This window comes from Neodiprion virginianus, chromosome 2, assembly GCF_021901495.1.
Source record: "Neodiprion virginianus isolate iyNeoVirg1 chromosome 2, iyNeoVirg1.1, whole genome shotgun sequence".
Classification (NCBI taxonomy): domain Eukaryota; kingdom Metazoa; phylum Arthropoda; class Insecta; order Hymenoptera; family Diprionidae; genus Neodiprion; species Neodiprion virginianus.
In genome coordinates, this window is record NC_060878.1 from 29,022,722 (window position 1) to 29,039,989 (window position 17,268).

The 17,268-nt window shown below is 41.4% G+C and overlaps 1 protein-coding gene across 3 annotated transcripts in view; it reads right to left on the minus strand.

Moving 5' to 3' along the window:
• The window catches only part of LOC124297570 (transcription factor Sox-14-like), a 92,068-nt gene that overhangs the window by 34,977 nt on the left and 39,823 nt on the right, over positions 1-17,268 (minus strand). For 2 of the 3 annotated variants that reach the window (XM_046748738.1, XM_046748737.1), the window contains exon 2: positions 17,140-17,220. Coding sequence is in view for 1 of the 3 variants with exons in the window: in XM_046748735.1 (XP_046604691.1) it covers positions 6,383-6,533 (151 nt within the window). In the remaining 2 variants the exon portion in view is untranslated. Of the gene's footprint in view, positions 1-6,382; positions 6,593-17,139; positions 17,221-17,268 lie in introns of those variants that run through there. The other variant, XM_046748735.1, reaches the window with a different exon arrangement.

Consider the following 17,268-nt stretch of genomic DNA (forward strand, 5'->3'; position numbering starts at 1 on the left):
TATATATATATAGACAAGATTGGTACAACGGCGCGCATTTTTCTGTCAATCATGGTCAATAAGACAGACAAGATAATTAGGGAAACGAGCCGCTCGAATTCGTCGTACGGAAAGACGCGCGTTTCCTGACTGAGTTGCCGGCATTGGTGACCCCGCGATAGGATTGATCGACGCCGAGGTCGAGGTGGCGCGGAAGGCTGATGGTACTAATGGGAGTATAATATTAAGCCTTAAGATTCCGTGAAGTGAATATTATTCCGAGAGATCTGACCCACGAAACAATCATCACACAGCCTTCTCGTATAATAGACTTCATTCAGAAATACGATTACGAACTTTTGGAATAAATTTTAATATACATGAATTATAATTTGCGTGTGTGTGTTGCGGTTACTTTGAAGTAGGCCGACTTGTTTAAGCATGATCTTCGTTTAATTTCACGTATGGTTTGAAATTGTAAGGGGAAATGGAAGCGAGTTCCTACGGCACACGTGCTCGAAATAACGCATACGTAATACGTGCCCTCGACGACCCTTCGTACTTTATGGTACTTTGTACCATTGTACTATTATAGCTTGTATCTTGGCAGTCCGCTCGGAAACTCGGATGAAACCTTTGTCAGCGCGAATCTGGCATCGGCGGTGGGTATACGACTTTTGACTAAGCACACACAGCAGTGATAAGTCCCGGTATTAAGGTCGACAACAATTGCGTATATGCAGGTATCCACAGACGGTTATTTGACGTAGGTGCTACTTACACGTACTCCAAAATCGATCGCATCTTTCTACGTGTCCGCGTTAACTCGCGATACGAAATTTATATACCTGGGTGATCGCGTCCGACGTGAGCAAATATTTGTCAGGTAAGATATAGTCTCGATAATTTTGACAAAGTCACCCATTCAGAGGACCACGTGGATATGTATAAATATGCATATCTGTGTTGTTATGTTACGTGTGCAGTATAAAGTAATGAATTCCGTTGGAGATGACATATTTTTGTCAACGTCATGCGCGTCGATCCTTCGGCTCATTTTCTCGATTACATTCGGACCTACGGTGTACAAAGAGAAACGAGTCACCTATTGTGCCTACTCGCCGACCAAGAATCTGAGGAAATAATTCAACCGCAATTGAAACCTCTCAAACTATTATCGTATAATATGCTCATGGATGTTCAAACTTCGTAGTATCGGTATATCAATTTTTATGCTACATCGAGGATTGGGTTTTTGGTGCAGACAGATGAAGCGAGGATGAGGATCCAATAAAATATTAAGCTAGACTCTCGATATAATAAGAAATCTTACGTAAGATTTTTTTCACAAAGTTTATCCACGTTTCCACATTCATCATCGCATTTGAAAAGATAATGCATGGATTTCATTTCACGGGTCATCCCGTGGAAGTATGGCGGTAGTGTGCAGAGCGTGCAGTTTAAGTTAATTATAATATACGAGCGCATAAGATAATTGGCTTCAAGTGATCCACGATATGTGTATACAGGGATACATTATACGCATTATACATACGCATATGCAATGTACACGGATGACGGGGTATGTGTATGCTGCAGGCAGAAGGAGGAAGAGACGGCTAATTCCCGGAAAGATTTTGTTGTTTTAGTTTCAAGTTTCATTGGTCCAACGTCGGGACCCGGGAGCTGCAGCCTTCGTGCCGTGATTCGATATGCGTACTACGTCGAGAAAAGAGCGCTTACGTACAATTCTGACGTCGCCTCGACGCTCCTGGTCCGGACACTCGAGCCAATTCAATGCAGACGTATTCCCCAAAACGTATATGCGCACTTGTGTGCATAGTTTCTCACATGTGTCAATTTGCTAAACGTTTCGCGTGATGACGAGGCAATTTTTAAATACGAGTTGAAAACTCGAGGATGATGATGATTAATGAACCTAATCAAGGGAACGGTATGCATATGATTTAAATTTCATGTGAAGAATACACGAGATTCGATTACGTTGCAGTAATCGTCTTATGAGAAGTTCGACGATTTAGACTGTGCCAGAAAAAAAAAAAAAAAATCGCCTAAGGAACGGTGATTTATGGCCTTCTGGAATCATTTTGGTTAATTACCGGACAACGATTAGAATGAGAGCGACCTTCCCACTTTCCCATTTCTCAAAGTTAACACAGCCGGAGAACTCTTCAAAATCTTGAAACGATACCGCTGATATATGATAGCAATATAGGTCGTGTTTCGTCGGAAGAAATCAACCGTGTAAAGGAAATGAATTGTACATAAGTGATCCGATGATCGGACTAATTGACAGAACGGGGATACCGGGATCTATATCTAGTTACAAGCAGGTCACAGAGGGATGATGATCTGCGCATTATCAATATCGTCACTCTCGAAGATCTCTTCGTCACCCCGCTGCATTGGAAAGATTAAGAGTATCACTTAGATGAGAGCTAGCAAAGGGACAGAGAAAAAGAGAGAGAGAGACAGAGAGAGAGAGAGTCGAGCAGTTGACTGACTGATTGACTTACTGACTGGTTCTACGAAAGCTAGAAATATGAAAAGAAACTGATCGAATGTCGGAGTCGAAGCAGGGGAACCGGAGGAGATTGATGTGTGTACGTTCCGCGTACGTCTACATATATCGAGATCATCTTCTCTGCAGGACGTTACTGCATGAGCATCATGTGAGAGAGGAGCGATAGGATCCAATCTGGTTGAACGAACCCAGATGACGCAACTTTCGTGGTGATCTGTTTTTTAACCACTTGACGCCATTCGACTCTCTTCTTGATTGCAAACGTCGAGATAGAGAACTCCGCGTTCGGTCCGATCGCGCATCACATGCACCGCTCTGCGTGTGTGTAAACCGTTTTTGTAAATTCGTGCGTATCAACGGATAAACAACTACGAGTGAAGTTTAAAAGTTAGGAAAAAATACAATAAGGAACGACCGTTGCAAATGCACGATAAAATCAGTTTCAGGCCAATTTAGATACCAAATGGAAAACACCGCTGCTGTTAAGCCAGTGCAGAAAATCATTATAAAATAATGCCTAAGTATCGATTGAACGTTACTTTAAATAATATAACGTTGGTTGATTATCGAGAGCAGTTGCCCTTTGAATGGCAAGTGTCTGTAGGTAATGACAATTTCCGTTATAGACCGCGAGATAGTCAGTAGCTGTTAAAGCTCGCTGGATAGCTAATCTAATTCCTCAGCTGCAACCTCGGTGTTTGTATGGAAAATCTCAACGACATCTTTCCCTATTAATTTCTATTTCTATTACGCATACGTCGTCGCTTAACACGACTATAGCCTTCCGTTTGGGAACGGAGCGTGGTACTCCAGGGTTATAACAGAAATTGTTCGCCTCGCGTACACTGCGTTTCGCGCAAGAAAACAACACAGACGTAACTCGCAGTTGGTTTTAATTAGCGTACAAGTCTAGAATAAAGCAGGATAGCCTGCTCGCATTACGCGTTATGCGAATATTTATACCCGTATATCATGTGTATGTTTTACTAGACTTAACAAAGTGAATTCGTAGAGATATGTATTGTACCTATTCACATCTGGAAACTAACGCTCCGAGCCCTCGAGTTCTCTCGCAAGTATGCATAAGTTAACAGCTGAGCTGCATTCGGCCTGAACTTCGATCGCTATACGTACGTCGATCTGAACTGTCGGTGTCTAAAACACAATAATGCGATACCGACACGTTTTTTATATTCGACTTGAGGGTAGAGGGAGAAAAAATTATCTGGCAATTCACAACGGAAATAGTCTTATCTTACCGTTACCATATATATTATATGCTGTACGTTTCACACACCCTATATTCTTCTCTCTTTCTCTCCCACAGCTATTTCGAATCACAAAGTGCATCCTCAAAGAACAATGAAACTAATAGCAGACAATAATATTGTGTAACAACAACTTCAAACGATGTACGCAACCATGTTTTATAATTTATTATCCTGCACTATCGTAGTTATTGAAATCATTCCGCTATCACCCTTTCTGTTGTTGCTTTAGCTCATTACATTCTACCATTAATAACATTCGTTGTTATAAAAAGATTCTCGACATTTTAAGCACACAGCTTCGGCTGCCTTGTTTCGACTTTTGTTGGTAAAAATGCGTGATGGTGATTTTGCGAAATGGTAGAAATATGCAATTTAGATACTATCTTTATTATTCTTTAAACATCTACGACATTTTTTGGTTGAGAGCGTAAAAAATCATCAGCTGCCATTTAATCTAGCTTCTATTTTCTTCATCGATCGCAATGTTAAAAATTTTCGAACTCACGTTACATAGAAATGGATAAACTACGACTCTGCCACCAGGTTTATTAAAATTTCATAACATATAATGTATAATAAACTACCAATAATTGCCGCAGATGATATTCGAAATTAAAAAGAACTTTGTTCAAACTTGTATCTTGATTAATCTCCTGATTGCGATACGCTGGAATCTGTACCGTCACCATTGATCAAAGCTTACAAATCGTATTACATCCACCCCGCAGTGTTTTCATATCGCAAAATCCACTGTGCGGTAGGATAAACGCGCGCGTAAACGGTATGCGGACTCTGCGCTTAAAGCTTAATTAATTATCATCCAACAAAACGTAGTCCGGAGCGAGCTAATGTCTCGTACGCGTTGCACACGCCGCGTTTTATACCCTGGTTACCGAGTGTGGGTGGATTCCCAACTTAAATCGTAATACGTAACACCGAAGAATAAATAACGCCGCGTGGAGTTGCATGGCTCTGCGGATGTTCGCGCCATTGCGTTTTGCCGCGCTCAAATTGCACGCAAGCCAGCGGCCCTCGTTCGTCCGACTATAAACCGACTCTCCGTCCTAATAATCCCTATCGCTCGGCGATCTTTGCCCCAGCATCATCACGCATCGTCCGTGGCCACGTGTTGGATGCAAAAAGAGCTCGAACTCCCGAGTATCCATATAATTCTGCGCCGGCAATGTTGACAGTAAAAAAGTACAACTTTGTTCCAACTTGGCTCGTTTTAACCGTCAACAAAAATTCATCACATTATTCCTGAGACGAGTGAGACACTTTTTCGAATTATAGAACCCTCTGAAACTAAGGAGAAATTCCAGAGACTTGAAAGACGTGTTAGATAAGAAAAAATCTCAATAAGTTTACGCCAGATGGATACTGTGAGAAGACGTGAATGCGTCGAAGCCGCTTGTACCGATGACTGATTGGGCGACAAGAACCCTCCGATATTTGTTTAACTGATCTCAAGATATGCAATGATTTTACATAACTTGAGGGTAAGCTGTGCAGAGGTTTACAGAATACGTTTGATCGTCAAATTTTCATGATGTTGATTATGTCCCGGTATTTCCCACGCGTTCGCTAATTGTAACCGGAATAACCTAACTGCCGCGAACCAGTGTTTACAATGACGAAAATATTTCTTGACCTCAGTAATGCTGAGAGTAGGATACATTGGGCTCAAAACAAAATTTATCTACGTCAGTCATACAGAACGAGAAAAACAAAAACAAAATATAAATAAACAATGTATCATAAAAAAAAGTATTAAAATAAAATAAAAGAATAAAGCTTAGACTTTGTGTAATCTCAAATTACCTTGGGTTGTAAGAATCAGATCAAATTTGTGTGCAAAAACAAACTTTGCAACTCGAGGTAATTCGAAGTTATCCAAAGCCTAAACTTTTTTTTATTTTACTTTATTTTTTTTCCGTTCTGTATGACAGATGTCAATGGATTCCGTTCTGAGGGGAGGCAATGTGGAAAATATACACAGCCCAAGCCATCACAATATGAAATTGTCGCGCTTGTAGGTCGCAATGTAAAAAATCACAATAAACCTCTACAAGTTTATACGTGTTCGAAAAAGTAGCTATACGAGACTATTTCATACTATTTCGTACACAGAAATCGAATGGAGTATAACGCAACCATAATGGTACATTTCCTCAGATCAGGTATAATCTTAATTGGAAATTTCATCGAACAGCGTACAATCGAAATCATAAAATGATCGCAATCCGAATCATAAACTGACATAAGAAATTCGTAATCTTTTCCGCAATTCGAAAATTATACCGACGCCATTCGACACACCCACACACGGGAATTCGCGACCTATTCGAGAGGCGACACTGAAAAATCTGCGAACGCGACTCGACACAGAATAGAATAGAATTTTGGCTACACGCAGTTTACGTTAAAACTAATTTCAAACAAAAAACTGACTCGAATCGTCAACCCTCAACTCAGGCTACGATCATCAAACGAATTTCGAACACATATCGTTATCGTAATCCAAAAATGGCAAGCTGTTACTTTGTTACGCTCGAAATTCGATAGCAAGAAATAAAGAAGCGCTTACCTCTTCGAAGCCGCAATAGATAGCTTTCCATTGTTTCAAACGGTCGCCTTAAGAGTATCAACGGAAATCCAAAATAACTTATATAACACGGCACTCTATGAAAACCTATCGTTCGCGCCATCCCCGAAATTCCAAATACAAAACCTTGCATTAAAGGAAAACTTGCGTCACCAGTGTTCGCCAGAACTACAGTGATTCGAAATCTATCGACCTACCGCAACTCGGATACCTTTGCGCCATCTGTTACGCGACGTCGCGCTTAGCAAGAATTCGCAACAATCGATTCTAGATCAATTTTGCCTATTGCGCAATCCTACGCGCACCTGCTGGAACGTCGCGACGCAGAACTTACCCGTCAAATCGTAAAGTGACGATCGTTGGCTTTCCCTCCGTAGCCGGGCGCCGTTCTTCTTTGGAAATTGGTGCCATTCGCTACTCCGTAACACCTTCAAAATCATCACCGACTCCTCGCTTGACGCCGTAGATACTCGAAAATCGATAAGAAACAAAATCTCTGAAACAAAACCTATTCCTTGTACCGTCCAGTGTCCCCTCTTCCAATTTTCGGATGCGTGACGCCAGTCTTGGCGCTCTTTTTCGAATTTAACTTTGGATTCCGTCCAAGGTTCAAAGCGCCGCTTGTAACATTTATTCAAATTGCCACGTTACAATGTATAATAAGAAGCAGTAATACTGCAGACACCGCGTTACAAAGGTGCGCTATTTTGCAAATTAAAACATATTTTCAAAGCTTGTTGTACAATTGTAAAAACGTGAGTCCCGATGAGAGAAAGAGAAAAACCTAACTGAAAGTGTTCCTCGTAATCTGAGCCTGTGTGTGAGACTGTTATAAGCGTGGGGCGAATGCGGGCACACATAAGGAGCGAGTCCTCGCGTATAAAGGACGGCTGGAAGGGATGGCTTAGCCTCGCGTTGCGAAGATTTACGAGTTTTGAAGAAAGGCCCAAAAGTTTAACGAGAATCCGTCGCGCTCGCTTAAAATTCCCGCCCCGGTCATAAAAGTGAAATTGTTTCCAAAACCTTGATATAATCATACGCGCCTTTATTATACACTTTCATACGCTTGTATTTACTGGTTTATCTTCCGGTCCTCCGGCTCTTGCAGCAGGACTTGACTGCGGCTTCTCCTCGGTCTGAATTAGCGATACGTCGCTACTTGAATTCCCATTTCGTCCATCCTTATAACGATCCTGTCCCCCGATAACGGCGATATAACAGTAATAAAACATAATGACCTGCACACTTGGTATACAAGTAGCTGTATATTAAACAGCAGAGAATTCATACCGTCTAGAAAGTGACAGACAGTATACCGAATCGTCAAACTAATTACTCTAATTGTGAATCTAACTTGGAATCGACTAACTGGCTCACTACTGATTTATACGTAACAGCTGTAGGCGTAATTGGCAATTTTTGGTAGAAACAATCGAGTCCAAGACATGTTCAGGACTTGACTGTGATAAACGTTGACGTTAAAATTTACCAAAATTTGTCGGTACGGGAGTGTCGACTAGTGTAAAACAATTTTTCTGGTCAATTTGGAATTCGGAATTGAAAATCATATAGTGTTAGATTGACACCGAATTATAATCCATAAAAGACCCACACCTAATTTTCTTTTACTCAATTGACGAATGAAAGCTGACTAAAAAAGTTGCTACTCTCAAGGCGGGCCATTTCAAACTGCGGCAATAGCGATTCCGATTAAAGCCGAAAATTGAACTTGACTCGAGTAAACGAGGAGGAATAATCACCGAAACCACACCGCACACTCGACTCAATGGCGACCTGCCACTTGCCACACTTGACCGAGCCCCCTGCTCTCACTCGTCGCTCTCTTTTTACTAGCCGAGGTAAGCGGAGGACCGCAAGTTGATAAGGTTCAGAAAATGAGCGAGACAGAGGTAAGGCGAAGGAATCAGAGAAGGAGGGAAAATTCTTTCGGTAGCCGTTTCTTTTATACGACGACGTGAAAGACGCGCGAGCTGCAGGCGACGGAGGCAAAGTAAAGTCCTTCGAGACCGTTGAATCGAAGCGGGGAACACGAACCGTGGCGAGTCGACTGTGCCAAGGAACCCTGGATTGAACTTTGGATTGAAGCTGTAGCTCATCGGTCGAATTTAGACTTTGAAATAATCCATTCATAAAAATCTTTGGAAATTGTTTCAAGTTTTCTGCTATTACATGAACGCTTTATCCGACAAGGTGTTAATTCTCTTATCTCGTGTACTCGAAGAAAGCGATGAATTGCATGCGAGATTTTAGCTTTAAGCTTATCCATTTACCGTTGCGTTTACCCTAGTGACCAACGCCGTGTCTACTGTTAATTACACTATACAAGTTTTGAACGAAGCGTGTATACCAAATAGGTTTGCTTTCGTGCTCCAAGCTCGTAAAAGCTAGGTTTGTATCGCCCGATAGTTTAAAATATTTACACAACGGTCCTCGAACAAAATTTCACTCCAATTTTTATCCCCTATAAATTTTGTTGTTTACGCGTCAAAATATCTCGGGGCGAGTTAGACGCAATATAAATACTTGTGTACGGTTGCTGCTGCATGCACCAGCACCATGGACCTGCCTCTAGGACTCTCGCTCTATTATGCAGACTCACTGCTGCCGTAACCCGATATACACCGGGGACTATATTTCATTCGTTGCCTCATAATTTGCCAGAAAATTTAACGACACCCCCTCCTTCCCTCCCCGCCATCTACCGCACGAAATATGGCTGTACCAACACGGCGCAACGGAAGCAGGTGACGAATTTTCATTAAACTATAGTACATGATGTATGTAATCTGTAACGCCACTGCAATAATGATAGATGTGAGATAGAATAAATGCAATCGTATAAAGTCAAATTTTTTTGAAAATTAATCAACTATTTTCACGAAAAATTTCCTTTAGTCTACGGCAGTCGCAATTTTATGGATTTTATGCAAAAAAGATTGTTTATATACGATTAGCAATTTTTTATACCAAACTGACTTAAACTTATAATCAGTCTTAAATTTTGATCGCGTAGAAAAGTTTTTCTCGACTGTACAAAAGAAAATGGTAGTATTTTCGCAGAGAGAAAATGAACCGTATCGAAGAATTTATGTAATGTATGAAATTTCTATCATTAATATTCACTGATACGATCACTTTTTATTTTTTAAAATCACCTGGGAAAAAATGTATAAATTCACCCTGGGGTGATCAATTTTTTCGCAAAACATCTTTCATTCGCCCTTAAAACGAAGTTAAAAATAACGAGTTGAATTCTGTAGATCTATATGTAAAATGTAAAATTGACCGTCCCACGTGATTGGTAGATATAGTGAAAATGAAATAATTTTTTCATCCGCTCGATTGCGATATTTTATACGTTAATAAACCAGTGTCTAAAATTCCTATAGTTGTTCCCGGATACGATCCTGACACTTGAGAGTTGGTGAAAAAAGCCAAACTTCAATCGTTTCTTTAGATTTTATTTTTACAACTTATCACGTATACGAGTGCCGGAGGTATGAAAGCGCACGCTTGACCCGTTGACGGATCCTTGAGCCCTTCAGGGTTCAGGAAGCGGTACTCACACTTACCGCATACGTCCCGTACATACATACATACATGTCCAGATTCACATGCTAGAGAGTTTGAAAGTCCATAAAAATTTATCAGGAATTTCAAACGCGGCGCGCTGCAGGAGAACGACACGTTGCACGTATGCGCGTCAGGGGTCTAGGACGTATAAAGTTTCCCGGCTGCGTTGTTTCAATTCTGACTCTTCGGATTTTCTTGTACGTCTTGCGGGCTCGTTTGACACGCGATAGTTGATAGCGTTGAGCTACCCCCCGTACGCAATGCAAGAGACAGCTAATCGTCGGCTCTGTGTGTGCAATACTTGAAGCGGTGCGCGTTTTATATACACATACATACATACATGCGTGTATACAACGTATGTAAAAGTATATATCCGCGGAGGAGCAGAGCCCTTACTCCGCTGCTGCCAGCCACTTACGATTAAACTTCTTACCGACTTGGCTACCCGAGCGAGTTTCAGCAGCTCAAGATACGATCTCGCCGGTTCGCCCTTTGATAAATCGCTAACGGAAATTAATACAAAAACTTATTTATTATACCCCGCCTGCCTGTCTGCCTGCCTGTATTCAGCCAACCAACATGCGTTCGCGGTATAAATGCAGCGTAATTGGCGCGCGATGCTGAGTGGCAGTGAAGGAACCTTGATGCCGGAGAAATTAGCGATGAAAAAATATTCTCAAACGAGTAGAAAAAATTAAATAATCGAATGCCGCAACTGCCGAATATCAAACCGATCGCTGGATCGTTTGATTGAATTGGTTAAGAATTAATTGAAACTTACGTATTACGTGACGTCACTCTTCATGCGTCGAAATACTTACGATTATTATAACCGACCGATGTTGCGTTCCCAGTATATTTTCCCTGCAGGTTGACAGAAATTTTTTTTCAACCTCCCCAACGGTACTGCCGCGTACGAACAATCATCGATGGCGAAAGAACAAAATTAGCTTTCACAATGATCTCAGAATCAAATCCATCTGTTAAATCATTGTGAAAACCAGTTTCGTCTAAAATAACAGGTACGTATCATCTAGATCACCGGATTTTCTGAAAGTAGAATAATCAATAGAACTGATAAAACAAGAATCAAAAACCTTCTTAAAACTGTATACAGACATATTATATTCTTTCGAATCTTGCACCTTACATCCTGGAAAGATTCAATTTCCTACAGACAGGTATAAGAATGTGAACTTCGAGGAAGAGTCTAAATGCGGAATATGAGAAGAAGAAGAAGAAGAAGAAGTAGAAGAAGAAGAACTAAAAAAAGAAATGAGAAGAATATATAAGTGTTAGTCATATGCGTTAAACCTGACGCCTAAAACTGTCGACTGTCGTATGTCAACCGTCAACCTTCGCCTGTCGCAAAGCAGTAAAAGAAGAAAGAAAAGTGCAACTAAGTTATGCATATACATATCAATGACACCTTTTAACACAACTGCGATTAGTAGATAGCCCGCTACGTAAGTATAGCATGCGCACACACACACCCACACATGCACGCACGCAAAGGCAAGGGCATCATCGAGTGCGATATTCGAGAGAAAAGATCCTAAAACAACAGAAAGATGGACGTGTGCCGTAGTGCTGAGTCTTAACCGTGTATCCAACTCTGAGGCGTGGCAATCTCGCATCGTAGCCATAAGATACGCGTCACGCATCCCTCAAGAACCCCGACAAAGATCACTTCGGATTCGTACGAACCTCTCTTCTCGGATGGTCTTCTCTAATCCCAGCCGCGCAGCGTATATAATACTGCATCTAACCGTCACTCGATAGGACCACCTGTACATCTTCCTGGCTATAGCTGTTGTATTAGGAAGATCAGAGAGAGAGAGAGAGAGAGAGAGAGAGAGAGAGAATAAATTCGAACAAGGGGCGATGATCAGTGATATCCGAAGCCTTTGCATCTCGATGTGGTATTACCTACCTATCATCGCTCGTCACTCGACCCTACCGCACGCAACATTCTTCCTCCAACCACAGTGGTTGGTTATACGGTCCTCGTTACAGGTTATAGAGAGGATGTGCTTTTTACCTCGGCACTTCGCGAAGAGTCTAAAAGTCGTATCGAAGCTAATCTTAAACAAAATTCGATCTGACACTCGTGTCGTCGGTTTCGACTAATTCTCTTATGTTCTGCAAAAGTTGCCCCTTCCAGTCATCGTTTCCCAAATTTCATTCGTATCTCTGGGTACGTGGTCCCAATATTTCCGGCGAAACGAATTCTGTTTACTACGCAACTATTCGCTAGTCAAACGTGTAATTTTCATACCAGGGTTTACCATGGCCATTAACCAACAACTTGAACCTGGAATTTAGGGAATGATATTTGGAGCCTGATCGGTGTACGAAATAATTAACGTAATTATATTACGCTTCTAGGAAAACAAAAAAACTCTTCCAAAGCGAATAACGTTGCGCAATATTTAGCTTCTAGACCCAATCGCAACGCAGACACATCATATAACTACAGCCAGATATGAAACCCCATAATACCGGGCAGTATTCGCTACCGCATGCTGGTCACACGTCAAAGTTTTGATACCCTCACCATCTTCTGGGATGCGGGAAAACGAATTTACTGTGCTGTTAACATCTCGCCAGACAGGTGAGGAATGCATTCGTTTAACAAATCAGGGAATAAAACCCATCGAACGAGCACAGTATACTCATATATCATAGAAAGGCTTTGGAGGAACTGGTATCATCATCTCGGTAGCAGCATAGAGAAGAGGAAGGGGAAAAAGGTGGCGGAGAAGGAGTAGGAGAATGAGAAGGAGTAGAAGGGGGGATGCGCCCCCGGGTTATCTAAACAGCAAGACCGACAACACGTGTCGTCGGCGAGGTACAAAGCAACACGTAAGGCAGTACGAGTCGAGCGAAGCCCTCGACCGTTCACATCTGACGTACGCGTCTGAGGATGAGCGGTAATCGGGAGCCAAGACCAAGACCAAGACATAAGACCAAGGCTCGATAGTCAGTTATTCGAGTCTTATTTTTTCCCCAAGCTTCGCTTTCCCATTAATATGTTTAGTACACTGCACCAACTTTTTCTCAAACCCGTGTCGTTTTTGTTTCATGCACGGCGGCTACTCCACTTCACCAACCACCCCAACTGAATTCCGGAAAGGGCATAATAAAGCCGAGCAGATATCGTGGAACCATGCAGCTGTAATATAGAGCTGGGTGGTCGCCGATGAGATCCGACCTACTGACAATGTGCTGGTAATTGCGGCTGAGACGAGGATTGCTATCTTTCTATCGACTGCACATGCTTTGGGAAAGTTCCGAATCTCTTGCAGGCATTTGCAAGCTTCACACCGAGCAGCAAGCGACAAAGAATACACGTATCGTTCTGCGCATGCGAGGGAAGATGCGATTGATCAGATTTTGCCCCCCTTAGAAACGTCTCTGTCTTATGATTTCAATTAAATCTTATGTCACACTATATTGTTATACCTGGAGGTGAATAATCTCAGTTTTGCTTTCGTATTAGAATTTTTAGAAGAAAAAAAGCCTATCATTGCAATTATTGTTAATACTGACAATTCTGGGTTCCTCCGCTATGGTATAATAGTATAGACGTTGCGTTACGCAAGGATGAACGTGTGTGGACGACATATTCTGTACGCGTCGCGTTTTATCCATAACCGCCAAGTAACCCTTACATGAATGATCGACTTCGAATGATTGTTAGTAATATTTTTATACTATTATCTGAAGTGTTGACTGTTGTTAAGAAACTGCAGTTACGGTTACACGATAAACCGGCACCGATCAAAGCCACGGTTCAATTCACCGACCTTCGCCGTGCATCGAAAGTAAAAGAATTTTACAAATCTTCGATGAGCCCATGGCACCAATAATAATATCGATGGTTGTATAATGGTAATTTTTATGCGATAGGTACAGCTGCATCGTGCATGAACGTTGAAGAAAATTGATACGGGAGCAAGTATAACACGAGGCATGAGTACGTGAAAAAAAATGATACGCCATTCAAATACGATAATATATGCATATAATGTTATTTTGCACGTGTGCCCGTAAGATACAATATCTGGAAGAACCACGGGGCGAGATACGGGCATAGACCGCACGTAAGCGAAGATATACGGCCCCGTGACTTGTGACCCCGTTAAGATTTGCCTGGAAGTGTATAAGATATATACTATATGCGTAATATTATATTCATACACGTACGTGGTACATAGATATACGTGTAAGGGGGTAAGAATCGTTTCCTCCATAAAACGTAATATACATATGAATAAACGCGTATTCGTATACGTATAAACCGGAAATTATCTATGATGGTGTACACAAGCATCCTTAGATAATACACGACAAGCTAACCAAGCCCCGATAATTTCGATGTAGATGCAAGTATGCCACTGACTTATAGATACCATTATACACGTATTTATATTCTCGGAATTAATAACTTATCGTTACTTTATCTCATCAACGGTTAATTCTTATACGACATTCGTACACCGAACACGGCACACTCTCGTTAATATTAACGAGTCCAGTCAGTCGTTGGAACTATTTTTTATCTTCCATTTTTTACAAATTTTATTACAGTATCGATTACGCAGTTGGCAATTTTACACAAGTTGCGCACCCTCTGGTCTGTGCTGACTTAATGACATGGAGCTACTGAGATCCACGCGACTTCGACATATGTAAACGAAACTTTATATACCGTCTTTCACTGCGTAACATTAAACCTTACAATGTGACTAGACGTTATTGTAAAATTGACTAAATAAATTATCGACGAAAAGTTTCGCTGCGTTCAAATCAAGCTTGACATCACAGAATCTCGTAGCCTTATAAGACTGTAATTTATCGGATTTATGGTCAAAGATAGACTCCGCTAAACGCTGACGCAACCTCATAAAACATTTACCGACCGTCGGTCTTACAGAAACTTAAAAAATTATAGAGTCACAGTTACCACACATGAAGTAGCTGCAACGGTCAGAACAAATTACCCTGAGGAAAAGTCGACCGATTCAAACAATATCTCGTAAAATAAACCCTCTCCGTCGGTCGGCAATTTGTTGAAAATCGATCAGGTTCTATTTTACCGACAGTGTGAAGGTATCCTACCAACACTACGATTCGATATCGACCCGCGGTAACGTGGATCAGGATCACCGAGCACTGCTAAAATGAACAACTTTTTACCGACCGATTATTCAAGACGATAAACTCTGTCTATAGCTACCGCACGCACGTACAAAGAACCAAGCGTTAAATGTATTACACAGTCTTTTAAAAGTACGAAGTCAACGAGGCAGTTGGAACAATTTTACCAATTTGCGAAACGTTGGATTCATTTCTCAACATCGCATGGTGTTATTAATACAAAAGTTGCTGACAAAAGAAAGAGCGTTCTAAAAGAATTTCACATGCGAAAACTATACGGAAACACAACGAAGAAGGGGAGGGGAGGGGAGAGTCACCGCGGAAAAAACGATAGTGGCGATAAGAGGGGCGAATGAGAGAAGGTACGGTAAAGGGTGGGGAAGGGGGAAAGCATTGACGGGGCGCGAGTTTGGTTGGAGCGGAGAAGTGGCGGAGGAGAGAGATGAAGGAGGGAAGGAGGAAAGGAGGGAAGAAGGGAAGTAACGCGTCCCCCGCCGCTTGCTTATATACACCACGCAATCGCGGCGTAGTAGGAAAAGAAACGAAATATACAGCCATTGAGGCTGCTGCAGTGAGCGAGCCATTGATAGAGACGAACCGAGGTCAGCCGGCTATTTGTACGCGTGACAGAGTTCTCCAGAGAATTTCGCCACGGCACACACGTTACGATGCCCAGAAATGTTTCCCTCTCTTTTTCACTGTCTCTCTCTCTCTCTCTCTCTCTCTCTCTCTCTCTCTCTCTCTCTCTCTCTCTCTCTCTCTCTCTCTCTCTCTCTCTCTCTCTCTCTCTCTCTCTCTCTCTCTCTCTCTCTCTCTCTCTCTCTATATATATATATATATATATATATCTATCTCTCACCAATTCATACTCAAGTAGGTACACCATATCGAGTGCACCGTACCGATGATGTTTTATAAAATTAATTCCAACGCTCAGCAACGAGATAATTGAAAATCGTAATTGTAACAGGCGTTAGGAAAGAGAATTTTATCGTTTTTATGACAAATATTTTTGTTGTTTGAACAGCGGTGATGAAAATATGGAAAATATGTACGTATGGAAAAGAGACAGATTCCATCGGCGTCTCTTCTATCGTTCTTTTAGCGCGTCGAAACAGCGTAGAAGAAGAAGATGGAGAGGAGAGGAGAAGAGAAGAGAAGAGAAGAGAAGAGAAGAAAAGAGAAGAGAAGAGAAGACACGCGGCGTCGCGGCGGGTGTCGGCGTCGGCGTCGCCGGCAAATACAGCTGATATATCTCTCTTCTATCTATCCCATACATATATAATATTATACATAGATACTCCAGGCAGCAGCCACGCACTGCTAGAAAACTCTTGTGCGGTTACGTAACCCCCTTCGAGGTTACACATCCTATCTGTTTATCGCGGGCCTAAATAGAGTTAAGCGCTTCGGCAAACTACGCCGTATAAGTATCTATATATTCGTCCATCCATACGTTATACGTACATATACGTATATATATATATATATATATATATATATATGTACGTATGTACGTATAAATTTGCACAGGGTGTACGCACAACTGTATAACGAACGTGTATTGTATGGTTTTGTGTTCATCATGTGGGTATATGTTGACCCAATCAAAAGCCCCCCTTCACCTTTTTAATCTTATCAGCTGTATAGTATCTTACTACTATATCGTTGTATATTGGATCAAAGAAAATTATCGAAAGTTATAGAGAAATGAACGCAAACGGAGTAGACATTGTACAAGTCGATAGTTGGGTGACTAAATATGAGTATATGGTACGGCAAAGCTAATCGCATCCAAGCTACGAAGCAGGCATTGTAAATTGTAGGATAGACGGGAAATACCCAATTCTGTTAGGTATATAAATAACTATAATGTATTCAACTAATTGCCAACAGTTGTAATACGTCGTAAGAAGAAAGGAGAGAACAATAAAATAAAAATGTGCATCGAATTACGTATCCATGTATAAATGTTTACTCACAGTTGTGTTACAATGAATTCCCGCACCTAGTTAGGGATGACGAAATTCTACTCCTATCGAGAGTTTCGTAAGTTGAAAAATCTGTAAGAAGAAAATAACCGAATTATTGACGTTACCCTCATCGTAACT